The 15,003-nt window shown below is 43.1% G+C and overlaps 2 protein-coding genes across 3 annotated transcripts in view; one reads left to right on the top strand and one right to left on the bottom strand.

Moving 5' to 3' along the window:
* fip1l1a (FIP1 like 1a (S. cerevisiae)) overlaps positions 1–4,023 on the top strand; it is an 83,658-nt gene extending 79,635 nt beyond the window's left edge. The window contains exon 16 of the mRNA XM_056259803.1: positions 3,871–4,023. The gene's annotated coding sequence lies outside the window, so the exon portion shown is untranslated. The remainder of the gene's footprint in view (positions 1–3,870) is intronic.
* lnx1 (ligand of numb-protein X 1) overlaps positions 1–5,946 on the bottom strand; it is a 43,951-nt gene extending 38,005 nt beyond the window's left edge. Inside the window, exons 1-2 of one of the 2 annotated variants that reach the window (XM_056259796.1) lie at positions 5,706–5,946; positions 862–1,377 (exon numbers count right to left, since the gene is read on the bottom strand). In XM_056259796.1, coding sequence (XP_056115771.1) covers positions 862–1,289 — 428 coding nt within the window. In that variant the 5' untranslated portion in view covers positions 1,290–1,377; positions 5,706–5,946. The remainder of the gene's footprint in view (positions 1–861; positions 1,378–5,705) is intronic. The other variant, XM_056259795.1, reaches the window with a different exon arrangement.
* Between the last annotated feature and the right edge of the window lie 9,057 nt (positions 5,947–15,003).

Raw genomic sequence — 15,003 nt, 5'->3', positions numbered from 1 at the left:
ATGATTGCAAGCATTAAGATGCGGTCACACTTACAGTTGCTTGGCAAAATTTCACGGGCGATATCTAGTAATTTCAACGGGAATCAGTGTGATGAAGAATTTTGCCAGATAAACTTCCAGTGGCTAATAATTTTCCCTTCTCAAATCTGCAGGCAGACTCGTAACTTACCAAGAATGCAAAACAGAGATCCACAATGGACAATTATAAAATGATCAATAAAAAGAGGCTATTTGGAAAGTGGTTATTTAAGGTTGGTTTGTTTGCATTGCTGGAAAAAATAGCTTTGGATCTTCATTTCAACGTCTTTATTCTTATATTTCATTCATGGCATTTTGTATCATCTAGACCCTCTTTCTTTAACCTGTAAAATTTTGCCCGGCAATGATAAATGTGACCGCACCTTTAAGGTAGGGTTTCAGGAATGTAGAAAGATCTGGAAATTGACAGAAACTTAGCAGCTTGGTTCATGAATATTAATTAATTAACATTACTTAACTGGCCGTAATTGATTTGCTGAAAAGTAAAAGGTGTTTTCCATAGTAAGGTGGCTGCTCACTGTTTGCATCAATGCAACAGTTTCGCTTCTGCTGGCTACTTCTTTCTTTTTTTCCATACTGCTACCAGGTAAAATAAAACTTTTCTCAAAAACAGTTATAATGGTTGCTACGCCCCTGGTAGTATTAGGGTGATAATTGTTTGAAAGCAAAATTGCTCCAGGACCAACAAAAGATGCGGGTCCATGTTCTACTTGGCTAAATTGCATTGTGCATCTTCCAAACCTGTGTACCACCATCCTAAATTGTATTAAGAAGCTCAAATCTTGTTAAGACCACTACTAGCTCTGAGGGTGATTTTCTCACCGGCTCCTGATGTGTCCCTCCATTTCTCCCCGCGACAGCACTTCATTGCAGTGTTCGGTAAAGGGACAGGACACCATCAGTTTATCCAGCAGCTTGTGCACCAGCAGGCTGGACTTTCGGCAGGTCTGTAGCATCAGCGGAGTGCGATCCACCGGGCAGAAGTCGCTCTCTAGTAGGAAGTTTGTCAAACACTCTTGGCAGTAGGTGTGCCCACACGGGGTGTCCAGGGGCCGGATCAAAGGCTGAAGGCAGATGTGGCACATGAGGTCATCGTCCACCTCCTCTTTGTAGGTATATTCGTGGTTCTCCTCTTGTAGGTGGCGTTGTCCACAGACATGGCATAGGTCAGGAGGATGGGAGGTGGGACTGACTCCTGTTGCACCGCAAACAGGCATCGCCACAGCACCCGCCTCTTCCTGATCACTCATTGCGTAATGGTAGGTATGGTGTAAAAGGTTGAAGCGTTATTAATTCGTCGTAGTTTTGTTGCGTCAGGTTGCGTTTTGAGCCATCCACCTGTAGGATCACATTAAAAAAAGAAAGAAAGGAACTGTCATTTATTGCAAATAGGTGTGTCCACATGATAATCTTGTTGGCTGTGTTTGCTGGAAAGGCAGGTCGCACACACCCAAAGACACAGTTTAGCAAAAAGAGGCCAGCAAAAATGATTTTTTACTTTCTGTCTGTTCCTCATCACTCTTACTCTATTTTAAATTCCCTGAGTTGGCATAAGGATGAATATCAAACTGATCCAAATCTCATTTTATATTCCACTAGCAACAGAAATATCAACATTGCACCTGAGATTCTTAATAAACCCAGTTGGAGAAGAAGAGAAAGATATAATTGAAAGTTATACAGTGGAAGTTTTTAGCATAGTCACACAGAGAACAGCCATTTTGCTAGCATTATTCTGGATGTTTCCAGAACCTTAAGTATTGACGTTTAGCAGCTGTTTCTGAACTAGAATTTTGTCCATAACAACCTCAGTAGGGCAATTATGCCTGGGTTTGTATGAACCTGTCATTTAGTAGGGTTTGTGTGCGTGTGTTTGTATGTGGCACATGTAGTTCACAAACAAGATTAGCTTTATTTTAAAGGGATAGTTTACCCTCAAGTGACTATTGTGTATTATTTACTCACCTTCATGTCATTCTAAACATGTAACTTTTTCTATAAAACCCAACACATTCTCATCCCAAGGCGTCATCTAACTGACACTTTTGACCATGCGTCAACATGCCGACGCACATGGTACCCTTTAAGCGTCAATATGAGACGCTCATCCTCGGGCGTCATCTAACTGACGCTTTTGACCATGCGTCTAAATCCGACGCACATGGCACCCTTTAGCGTCAGTTAGATGACGCTTCCGTTATGGGTAGGTTTAGGTCTGGGGTAGGGTTAGGGTTAGACCACTAGGAGGCGCGTCTCATATTGACGCTTAAGGGGTACCATGTGCGTCGGCATGTTGACGCATGGTCAAAAGCGTCAGTTAGATGACGCCTTGGGATGAGAACGGGCTGATAAAACATGAAAGTGGACTACTGTTATGATATCTTTATGGTGTTTTATTGTACTTTTTAGAGCTTTACAGCCGTTTCTCTCTATAAACTGTCGTTTTATGCGAAATGTTCCACAGGGAAAATAACGGCATACTGGTTTGGAACAACATGCTGGTGAGTAATACAATTTTAAACTTTATCTAAGAAGTCCTGTGGTCAGGAAGTCCTTGCATAAGACTGAGTGCGTCACCTCACCTGTTGTGGCACACACAACCAATTCACACGGGAGAGTTTGTACGGTTACAATGGGAGTGTGATATTATTACAGCCATAAAATTTTATTTGGGGTGTCTCACCGAGTACAATCTCTCCTCTGAATACATTTAGTGTACACTTTCACAGCCTCCATCTTTCTGTGTTTCAATATGGCTTGTCTAATTTTGTGAAGTCACCCACTGCTGATTTGAAGAGGAAACCCTTGAACGACAGTGAACTGCAGGTGAATGCATGATAATAGCTTTATTGTCTACCACCTTGTAATCTGATCTGAGCTTAACCAGAACTATATAAGGACACGTACACACTCCCACCCATAAAGGAGTGTGCCCAAGGACACATTTTTACCTAGCAACCCTGTGTTCTCCGTAAATCATCATCTCTGTAATGATCCTTCAGAGTGACGAAATGGCTTGAGTATGCTACTGCGTTGTATTAAACACACACACACAAACACACACACAATCACCTTTACCCTGCGGCTCTTATTCAATTGGAATTTTCCATTTTCTTTTGTCTTCCCGCATTCAAAGGCACTTCTATTAAAAAATCCATTGTCCTAAACAAACAGAATGACAGGACTTAAAAAAGTTGCTTGTTTCATTTCACTCTCCTTTCTTCAACTCTTTCTCTCATATTTTCTCTAGGGAAGTACTATTGTTTCTCAAGTGACCTTTGATCCAGAGGAAAGCAATGGTAAGTGTAGAGAGTGTTAATGACATTCAACTGCACAATCAAACATACACAAGTTACATTTTTTTTTTAATCTTAAATCCAGTGGGATCAGTGTTTAATGACTGAAAATGCTGAAAATATCCTTCAATAAATGGTTTTATGGAAGAATACACACAGATACACAGAATGTTCAATCATAGGGTAATGCTGTGCCTAATCAGCCATTTCTTTAAAAGCTCCAGTTAAAAATTGTCTTGTGTGTTGAGTGTCAGCATTTTTATCAGTCCAGACAAACACATACTTTCCCATCACGCAAAGTGCACAATAATGCACCGCTGAAGGAATTAATGCAAGCACAGAAACAAAAAATATATAAAGTGGGACCTAAAAGTCTGAGACAACTGTTGTAAAAATGCTTTCATATGGCATTTTTTCCTAATAAAATCTCAGCTCTGTGATTCCACCTGTGTTTCTGACATAATAGAATGAATAAACATGCTCTACAAAGGCAGCACTCTGAGAACAGAGGCAGCAGGGTGGATCTCTCTCTCAGGCCTGCTGTGGATCTGTCTTTGACTTCACCACACTTCGTTCAGACATGTTTGAGCAGAAAATTACGCCGCATACCTGAATCTCTGGATGCTCTCATTACAGCCTGAACCCCGAATGAAGAGTTATAGAACATATAAATGCTGATTGGTGTGTTTATGTTTTAGCAATAAATATTAAATGAATATCAAGAATTATATCTACAGAAAATGTATACAATTTATAACAAAAAAAACATTTTAAACGGATTAATTTAGAAATGGTAAAATAAGAGAGTTGGTGATGTATTTTATTTTAAATTAATTTATAAAATATAATATATTGTTTATAAAATCTATTTGGTAACAGGGTTGAATGGTTACATAATAGGCCCTAACAAGGAGCCTTGAGGCTCCCCTTTAATTAAACATTAAACTGTTGAATCATATAGCTAATGAATAATGCAATAAAACCATACAATGATTAATGCAAATATAATAACTATTCAGTGGAAATTATGGATATAAATGAGCACAGCCACACACAGTGTTCTGAGTAAGTGAGTGCGTAAATAATAATTATTATTTTTTTAAATGGACATATATCTCAAATAAGACCTTTTGGAAAAAATCAGTCCATTTCAGAAATGAGGCTACATGTTTCTGGTATGTCGGAGAGGATCATCAGAATGCACACCAAAGAGTCTTCCAGTGCTTTGGGAGAGTTACATAAGTGTTCATATGTAAATGTATAGTTCACCCCCACCCTTTGGATTTCTGTACCAACCCCTTTTCCTCTTCAAAACCCCTCTCTTCCAACACTCTTTCATTCTGTTCCTTTAAGGCTCTTTTCTCAGTTACCCTATCTATTTTTTCCCACTGATGTTATTTATCATACATATACAGTGGGGTTTAAAAAGAAGTATTTTATTGTTATTATAATTTAGGCCTATATTTCTTATTGAATTACAAAATATATGATTATGTAATATGAAACAATATATATATATATATATATATATATATATATATATATATATATATATATATATATATATATATATATATATATATATATATATATATATACTTAAAACTTTTTTAATAATAAAATGATAAATTACAATTATGGATACATTTTTTCCATCTAGGAGATTACTATAATTTTGTACGGATTGATGTTTTATACTCCATATCATATCATGTCATATCACACCTGCCATACAGTAAAATTCAATAGAGATAGTGAGACCCCAATTTCCCATTTTCAGCTTAACACACACACACACACACACACACACACACACACACACACACACACACACACACACACACACACACACACACACACACACACACACACACACACACACACACACACACACACACACACACACACACACACACACACACACACACACACACACACACACACACACACACACACACACACACACACACACACACACACACACACACACACACACACACACAGGTTTTCTGTTGGTTTTCCCTGGTAAACAGCTGGTGGTCAAAACTGCTGATACAAACTTGCTCTAACCAGAGAATAATGATGATGATGATCAATCTGAGTTAACAGTGTTTACACTACAAATATATGAACATCAACACCTGCACCATGCTCACACACATGCCTCCATGTGCACAAACACAAACACATTTTCACAGGCATTATGACTTCAAAGGATTCATGTTGGTTTCTACACAAAGAACGTTTTTCCACAGTTGTGCTGAGTCAACAAGTACAAGCTTATCGAACAAAAATCAGTATCAGGTGAAAGTTACGAGCAAAATGTGCTGAGTAAATACATACTAAGCCCAGTGTAGTTCTCAAGCTTACCTGAACAGGTAATCCAACCGCTCCGGCAGAGGGAAAATGAGAAGGGGAGAGTGAATGAGAGAAAGTAAAAGAGAAAATAAAAGGACTTTGTCCCAGTGGCCACAAGTTAAAAATTTGCCTGATGCCTGGTAGGTGGGCTCTGGTATGCTCTGCAAGTTGTCCTGGTGGTCTTCAAGAGATTATTTCAGTCCAGGGCCCCCCGGCCATCCTATCATTCTCCGGGACGCCAACTAATGACGCACACATGCACACACCTGATACAGGAAGTGAGAGAGAAGAGGCAGAGTTAAAACGGTAGGCAGGTAAACAAGAGAACTGCCCCAACCTGCTCTGGTGAAGCTGGGAACTGGTTTACACGCAAACACAAATATGCACACACGCACGCACACACACACCCACACGCACACACACACACACACACACGCACACGCACACAGTATAACTATATAACTGTAATGTATAAATAAATATATTAGATTATGTGTACACTAAACAATACCAAAAAAAAAAATGGATAAGAAATACAATCTATTACAACATACAAAAAAGGTAAATGCACCCACACAAAACCGAATGCACTGGCAGTGTGTGGCAAGCTGTGACATGCCCCTGAGAAATCCTTGAACACAAACCTGAACAAAGTGCTTTAGGAACCCTAAACACTTCAATAAAGCTGCTTTTCACTATCCAGGGGCACACACCCATCCAACGACACCAGGCAGAGAACAACGGCTTGTCTTTTCTAGTGATGTTAAGGATGTTTGTGTGGATGCGGGGTTACCTGCACAAAACCGCCTGCGCCTATAGATATTAATTTGTCTATGCTGGCTGTGGTTTTAATTTCTCAGGAAAGAGTGTGTCATAATGTGTGTGTCAATGTGTGTGTGTGTATGAGCTTGTGTGATTAAGACAGGCTGTATGCAGGTTGAGGGCAGTTTTAACCGCTCATCCTCTGTAAAGTTCTCCCTCTCCCTCATGATCAATTCACAATTCTATTGTGAGATTTTTTTCCAATATTTTTCTTCAGCTGCCTAAAGTTTTGATGAAAAAGTTTGGAATTCAAACTAATAAATATTTTATCTCTAGGTTTTGAAATAATAAACAACACATCCAAAAAAAACTAAATCTGAGAGCTAGTAAACACATTTTTACCATAACATGCTAAGATAACATGACAGATAAGCACATAATACAAATATGTATTCATACAAATAATACAGACACACAATACACAAGGAAATCACCTAATTACTGGGACTTTCATTTTTTTGTTGTTCCTAATAAATCAAATGGATTTTGAAGTGAGTTTAGTCCAGTTTATAGAAAGGGAAAAATGGGATAAAATTTTAAAAATACTACAATTGTTAATTTGTATTATTATTATAGTAAAAAACTATTGTCTTTCAACCTAATACAGCGAGTAACATTGACATAATCAAATATTTAAGAGCCAAGGTCAAATCAATATTTTACTTCTATAGTTTGTTGGTCAAAATTTAACATGAATAACAGATGCAAACACTGTTGCTGGTACTACCATACAGTATTTTATTCCAGAAATTAAATACAAATGTTAAAAATGTTGCAATTGCCAGTTTTGCATGTTATTCCACATCAAAATCATCAATTGCCTGGTGTTCTTTTTTTCCAGTTTGGAATGAAGTCAATTGAGGTGGAATGTACTGCATGTTCAGATCTGCACCTGGGCCCCAGTTTTCACATTGAATATCAACAGGTCTAACAGTAAATATACAGAATTTAAATTTTCTGAAATTATAAATTATTACAGTAGAGCAGTGAACTCTCTATATATGGGCATAACTGGTCACTAAATAAATTAATATACATAATTCCCTTTTATTCTCATTTATCTATTTTCAAATATTTTCTATCTATTTTCAACCACTCCTTTTACTAAATCAATTTCGAAATTCAGAGTTAATTCCATTTTCAATGTCAGATTCATCAGCAAATTACATTTTTATTTGTACCTGGTGGGTTTCATCTAATGGCCAGCGTGAAAGAAGTTCTGTATGACATGTCATTGCCAAATTTATTAATTTACATGAAAAGGAGGTGTGATTCCTCCAAACAGGTATTACTGTATATCCATATCCGTAGCTGAAATTAATCAGAAAGAACCAGAGGGTGTTTTTGCAACTACATGCACATGCATGTTTGAATGAGACATTTATGTTTGTGTGTCATGTTGTAAATATTTAAACAGTTACTGCTCTCTAAATCATGCGAGAGAGATCACAAGTTCAAATTCTGTAATTACTGTAAGTGTTTCGCTTTATAGCGTATTTGTTTGTGGAAGTTTGACACAAATTGTAAATATTACACTAAAATATGACACTGGAAAGCATTTTCTTTCATGGCGTGTCTTGATTTGAGACTTCTAGCTACACTACTCCTTTAGCATAAAATAAAACCAGATCCTAAAAAAATCCCAAATTCCAGACTCCTGACCCAGGCCTTGAATGTAACCAGAGAAAACAGAGGAAGACAAGGGAAGGGATGGCAAAGATTGTGGTTCCCTTTCAGTCGCTCACGTTTGACGTAGTCGACGTGTCGAGTCAACTGATTGGGATCACGCTTAGAGAGCCTGACATCTTCGAGTACTATTAAAACGAGCCAATGTAATTGGCGTGCGTGAAATGCTGGTGCGGGTATAAATACAGAAGTGGATGGACGCACTAGTTGTCTTTCGCTTCAGAGCCGATCGTTTGATGTCTCTGAAGAGTGCTGTTGTTTACAACGAGCGAGTGTGTGGGTGTTCTTCTGGAAAACTCTCCCAGTACTGGTGGTTTCTACAGTGCGAGTGCAGCGGTGATCGCGAGCTTTAAGCTCTCAACTACTGTTTTAACAGCAACAAATTTCTAAAGGTTTGTGTGTGTTGACGGCTGGTTAGAGGGCGGAAAGTGAGTGCTTCACTGTTTCAGTTCACTGTTCAGTGTTGCTGCGGTCATTCCCCTGTGTGCTCCGGCACTGGCGCTGGTTCTCAGCTCGCCGCCCCAGTGCCTTTCTTTCCCGAAGTGCATGGAGAGCACCTGTGTCCGGCGGCCGCTGCCTTTTGGGGGGATCCTCGTCTCCCCCCTAAGGCCTGTGAGTTCTCGTCCGTTCCGACGGGCAGAGCTTACAAAGCCTGTGGGCAAGCCGCCTCCTCTTGCGTGCCATAGCGCTGCTACAGGTCTGTCAGGCCAGGGCACCCATGGACATGCACGAGGGTAGCCCAGACCGTGCGCTCATAGGTGAGCATCGCACTGCATCCGACCTCGCCCTCCAGGCACGAGTGTCATGGCGTGCGCGATTGGTCTGGCGGTGTCCACCTTAGTGGTCCAGGAGTGCCATCGTTGGCTCAGCCTGGTTGATATGGCAGATGCGGACAAGGTTAGGTTCCTGGTCTCCCCAATTTACGTCCAACAGTTCTCTGCCGCCCAAGCGCAGACGGAGGCCATCCAGCACATCCTCCCCCGGCGGCCCGCTGCTGCCTCCACCCCGCCATCGATGGCAGTTCCTCCGCCTGCTCGTCGCCGAGGGCGTTACCCTGATGCCGCTCCCACTGGGCCTCCGCAGCAGCCTCCAGCCAGGCCTCAGCATGGAGCCGGCCGCAGTAGGGACGCCCAGCCCGCTCCAGGCGCTGCCAAGCCAGGTGGCAAGCTACAGCAAAAGCATTCCGGAGCGGGCCGCTCAGGGATGGAGGAGGATGCTCTGGGAGTTGGTCACCGATCCACTCCCCCCCCCCCACGCCCCCCCCCCCCCCCCCCCCCCGGGTGTCTTTGTTTGTGTGTGTGTCTGTTCCTCCGCTGCTCCCAAAAGAAGCGGAGCAAACGGTACCCACACTCCAAAGAAAGAGCAAATTCCTCTGTTCCTGGGTCCCAAGAGGGCGAGTCTGGCGGTGTGCGACCTTGTAAGCCTTACACCCCTCAGCCCCCTCTTGTTCACCAGCACGGCAGCTGGGAGCGGTTCGAGGACCCGGTCATTCGCCTTCTCACGTATCCCTGGCCGTCTCGTGGACACAGGTAAGTGTCGAACACCACACTCAGACCCTGCTTCGGGCCGCCTCCGGGCCTTCCGAGCCAGATCCCTGTCCTCCACCTCGCTGCCCCACCTCAGGTACGTCTGTGGTTCCCTAACTACCAGCAGACTTGGCTTGCGATTCATTTCGCTTGGCTTCACCCTGACTCAGTGATATTCATCATACCTAGGTGTTGAGCTGAGATGCTCCTAAGATTCTGTACAAGGCACTAAAGCCTGGAATTGTTTACCCACTGAACTAAAAGGAGAGACAAACTGGGTCCTTTTTAAAAACAACCTAAAGACTTTTTAATCAGAGGTCAGAAATGTGACCACTGACTGTCCGCTGCGTTTATATTGTGTAATATTGTATTATTATGTTTATGTTAACTATGTATTGTGTCATTTTATTTAAAGGCCCACTAGGGACTAACATTGAGAATTAGCCTTGGCTAAAATGTTGTAGTATGGAACATGAGCTTATGTAACATACTTGTTCCTATTCAAATAAACTTAAAATAAAAAAATAATAAAGATTAGTGATATTTATCACACCTACGTGTTAAGCGCTGCTCCTGTCCTGTGTGCGCATGCCGCAGTCCTACTGGCAAAGGACGCGATGTAGCCTCTCCTCCAGCCGATATAAAGACCGGTTTCTATAAACCTGTACTTCATTGTACCCTAGATATGTGGTGGGTTATGGCCATCTTGGACCTGTGTCAATTGAAACGGGCCCTTTTTTGAAAGCCTCCGTTCAATTACTACACAGAAATGCATTTTCAAATGCTCCGTCCCCAAGGTTGGCCTGCAGCGTTCGACCTGAAGGACAGTACTTCAGATCTCTATCCTTCCACTCCACAGACCATTCTATGTTCTGGCGTCGAGGGTACGAAGTATCAGTACAAGACCTACCCTTCGAGTGCTCCATAGCCAGTTGGGTCTTCAGGTCAACTGGGAGAGAGTAATCTCACCCACGGGCTGAGTATCTCTTTTTCAGTTCAGGAGAAGGACTCGGTCCAACACGTCTCTTCAAGAAGAGTGTGTTAGGCTAGTGCTAGAAGTGAGAAAGGGTCCCACTGAAATTTTTTTCAGAGGCTCCTGGGGCATATGGCAGACGCAGCCGCTTGGCTTCCTCCATATGAAGACCGCTTCAGCACTAGTTTTATGATCGAGTCCCGAGGTGACCGTGGACCGTGAACTCTCAGCCCGTGTTCAGACCTTCAGGTCCACTAACACCGACTGAGGGGCCATGTACAAAGGGCATGCTTTAATGGAGGCCTGGGCGACCTCCGACTGCATTGGTATTCATTACCTCGAGTTGTTGCAGTTCACCTCGCTTTGAGCCACCGCTGCTCAGCGAGCTGGTACTGGTCTAAAAAAGACAACATCGCAACCGTTGCGCTAAGCTTCCCTCGCATGTCACAACTCGCCCGTCACATCCTCCTTGGAGTCAGAAGCTTCTGAGGTCGCTTCATTCCACTATAAAATTCCTCCGGCCTGCTCAATCGTGCCACCAACGAGCCTCACGAAAGCTATGGCCAGGGAGAGTGGAGACTCCAATCCCCTGGCGGTCCAGCTGGGCAGGGACCACTTCGGGGCCGCACAGTTACATCTGTTGCCCCTCCGGACTCGTCCCTCTGCCAGTTGTGTTTCTGTCTGAGCGGACATCCCTTGGATAGACACTGGCTCTCAGCTGACCCCGGGGCCCCGCAGAAATGCGTTCCCCAGTGAGCCTTCTAAGAAATGGTAAATGGACTGCATTTATATAGCGCTTTCACAGACCCAATGGCCACCAAAGCGCTTTACATTTGCCTCACATTCACCCATTCACACACTCATTCATACACCGACGGCGGTGTCTGCCATACAAGGCGCCATCCAGCTCGTCGGGAGCAGCCGGGGTTAGGTGTCTTGCTCATGGACACCTCGACACTTGGTCAGGTGGAACCGGGGATTGAACCACCAACCTTTCGGAATGCTCCTGAAGCTCAGTGAATTTCATCACACTCAGGTGTTGATGTCTTGTGCGTGCATGTCGCTTGCACCTACTGTGCTAAGTCAGGAGTGGAACAGGTCTTGATAGTTGCCCCTTTTTGGCCCAACCAGATCTAGTTCCCTCGACAGCCTTCCTGACTTGCCCTGAATACATTCAGGGACGGCACATGATGGCACCCGCGTTCAAAGAACTGGATGGGGAGGTTCAGGTTGCTATCACAAGGATATGTGGTAGCGACCATCACTTCTGCAAGCACCCCCTTAAGATAAGGCACTGTGCTTCGCTAGTTAGAAGTGGAACCTATTCGTTGATTGAGTCTTCTCTCCGTGAGGAGATCCTGAGAGCGTTCGGTCATTTCAGTGCTCTCTTTCCTGCAAGTTGGGTTGGAGTAGGCTGTTCCTTCACCCTCAATATGATACAAACATCATATGCAGAAGTATGGGAAGCACGTCCTGATCGTCAGGTTCCTGAGGGAGCAAGGGTCATCCCTACGTCCCTCTTTATCCTCTTGGGCCTATCTCTGGTGCTACTGCAATACAGAGACCGCCCATGAGCCACTGCAGGCAGTGAGTTAAAAATTCTGTTTTTCTCCTTCTCGCATGGTCTCTACTAGAGGGTAGGGACTTGTTCGCTTTCAGTCAACGACTTGTGCCTGGAATTCAGGCCGGCTATCTCTCATGAGCTGAGACCCCGGCCTGGATATGTGCCCAAGGTTCCTACCTCTCCCTTAAACTGGGACCAGGTGGTGAGCCTGCAAGCGCTGCCTGGAGGAGGCAGACCCAGCCCTGGCTTTCTCTCTCCGTCCGCTTCATTGCGGTTTTACGTGCACAGAACGCAAGCCTTAGGACCTCAGACCAGCTCTTATCTGTTAAGGAAATAAGCAGAGAAGGAAGGCTGTTTCCAAGCGAGGTTGGCCCACTGAAAGTGGCTGCCTTCATCTTGGTGAAATTCCCGAGATGCACATGTCCACTTAGGTAGTGAGCTCTTCTTAAATGAGTGTGTGCTCCTGCTTAGGTGTTGACACAGAGTGCTTCACTGACAGATATTCTAGAGTTGAGGGCTGGGTGACACCTTAGTCGAACCGCTGCTTCCCGTGGGCTCCCTTCACATGAAGCCAGTTTCACTGTAAGCCCGGTTCGTTGTGTCGGCTTGCTGCGCCCTTCCCCTCCTATGGACTGGATACATGCGCAATTCTTGCTCCAGTTGAACTCCCCTTTTTAGTCAAACCCTGTCGAGTTACTCCATACCCTTCGGCAACGGACATGGCGGAACGTCCGAAGCCAGGCCTATCACTCGTATGTACGAACCTGTGTTAGGCTGGGTCCATATGCTGTGATCCCTACGGCGATCCCATATGTGTATTCTTCCACGGTACGGCTCCCTGCGGCGAGCCCGTGTCATCCCTTGGAAGAGCCTGCTCTGCCGTCACTGTTCGGTTGAGTCTCCCCCCTGTTTAGGCTGGAGCCACCCCAGTGACATTCCATATGTTGTACTGCCCGGTCATCCGCCCAGTTCATATGTGTATTCTTCACATGTTACCTCCCTTCCGCAGCGTCCCATCCTTCCATGTTCAGGGAACGCTTTCCCAGTGGTCCTGTAGGAACAGCAGTGACTTCCCTGGCCTAAGCCCTGTCCCTTCCCCGCCTTAATTGCGGGGGGATCTGGAGGCTTTTGTCTAGGCACTGGAAGGTGGCAGCACTAGATGGCGTTTTAATTGGGATCCCAATCAGTCGACACTTCGACTACGTCGAACGTGAGCGACTGAAAGGGAACGTCTCGGTTACGTATGTAACCCTCGTTCCCTGAAGGAGGGAACGGAGACGTAGTACTCGAAGATGACAGGCTCTCTAAGCATGATCCCAATCAGTCGACACGTCGACTACGTCTCCGTTCCCTCTTTCAGGGAACGAGGGTTCAATACGTAACCGAGACGTTTTTCCACTTTCACAAAATGCACTGAAATAATGAAAAGATAGCTTATTGTGATGATAAGAGCAACAGTGGAGTGTAAGAGATATTAGAACAAAGCAGGCAATCAATCAGCTCTGACAGCTGTACAGGAGCCTATAACTTACCAGATGTATACAGAGCTGTCTGCTTTGATTAATGGGAAATCAATGGAGTACTTTAATCCATTTATTCTGAAATTTGATTCTGGATTATATAATTTTTTTTCCAGATGAATTTTTTTTCTCTTATGCTGATCAAGGCTGCATTTATTTGATCAAATAATACAGTAATATTGTTAAATATTACTGCAATTTAAATTAAATATTTTCTATTTAATATATTTGTAATTTATTCCTGTGATGACAACGCTGAATTCTCAGCAATCATTACTCCAGTGTTCAGTGTCACATGAAAGCATTCTAATATGCCGCGGAGGAGACAGTTCTTATTATTATTTATCAAATTTGAAAATAGTCTTGCTGTTTAATATTTTTATGGGATCCATGATGCATTTTTTCAGGATTCTTTGATTAATAGCAAGTTCAAAAGAACAGCATTTATTTTAAATGGAAATCTTTTTTAACATTATAAATGTCTTGCATCCTGTATTAATGTTTTAATTTCTCAAAAAAGGGGTTGTTTTTTTGTTTTATGGGGACTTTCCATAGTCATAATGATTTTTATACTGTACAAACTGTATATTCGGTCCCCTTACACTAACCCTGCCCCTAAACCTACCCATCACAGAAAACTTTCTGCATTTTTACATTTTAAAAAAACATAGTGTGATTTATAAGCTGTTTTACTCATGGGGACCAGAAAATGTCCTTTTGAAAAAAGACATTTGATTTTGTCCCCATAATGTGGGGTTTACCAGGCCACACACACACACACACACATTCATACACACACGCACACGCACACGCACACGCACACACACACACACACACACACACACACACACACACACACACACACACACACACACACACACACACACACACACACACACACACACACACACAAACACAAACAAACTGCCATATGTGATTTACGGGGACTTAAAGATTTAAAGACCATATAGGCTTTATGGTTTTCATACAAACTGTATATTCAATCCCCCCTAAACCTACCCATCACAGAAAACTTGCAGTTTTTTTGAATGACAATAAAACACTGTTTAGCATGTTTTTGAAGCCATTTGGTTTACGAGAACACAGGAAGTGTCCTCATAAACAATGTTTATGTTATAATACTCATGTCATTATACATATTTGTGTCCTCATAAACCATGCCAGACTTGACAGCACATCCAGGCCAACTTCATTTGGT

Source organism: Rhinichthys klamathensis, unplaced genomic scaffold, assembly GCF_029890125.1.
Source record: "Rhinichthys klamathensis goyatoka isolate OS25496 unplaced genomic scaffold, OSU_Roscu_1.1 h1tg000170l_1, whole genome shotgun sequence".
NCBI classification, from domain to species: Eukaryota; Metazoa; Chordata; class Actinopteri; order Cypriniformes; family Leuciscidae; genus Rhinichthys; species Rhinichthys klamathensis.
The sequence above is the reverse complement of the archived record's forward strand: the minus strand, read 5'-3'. Positions and strand labels throughout refer to the sequence as shown.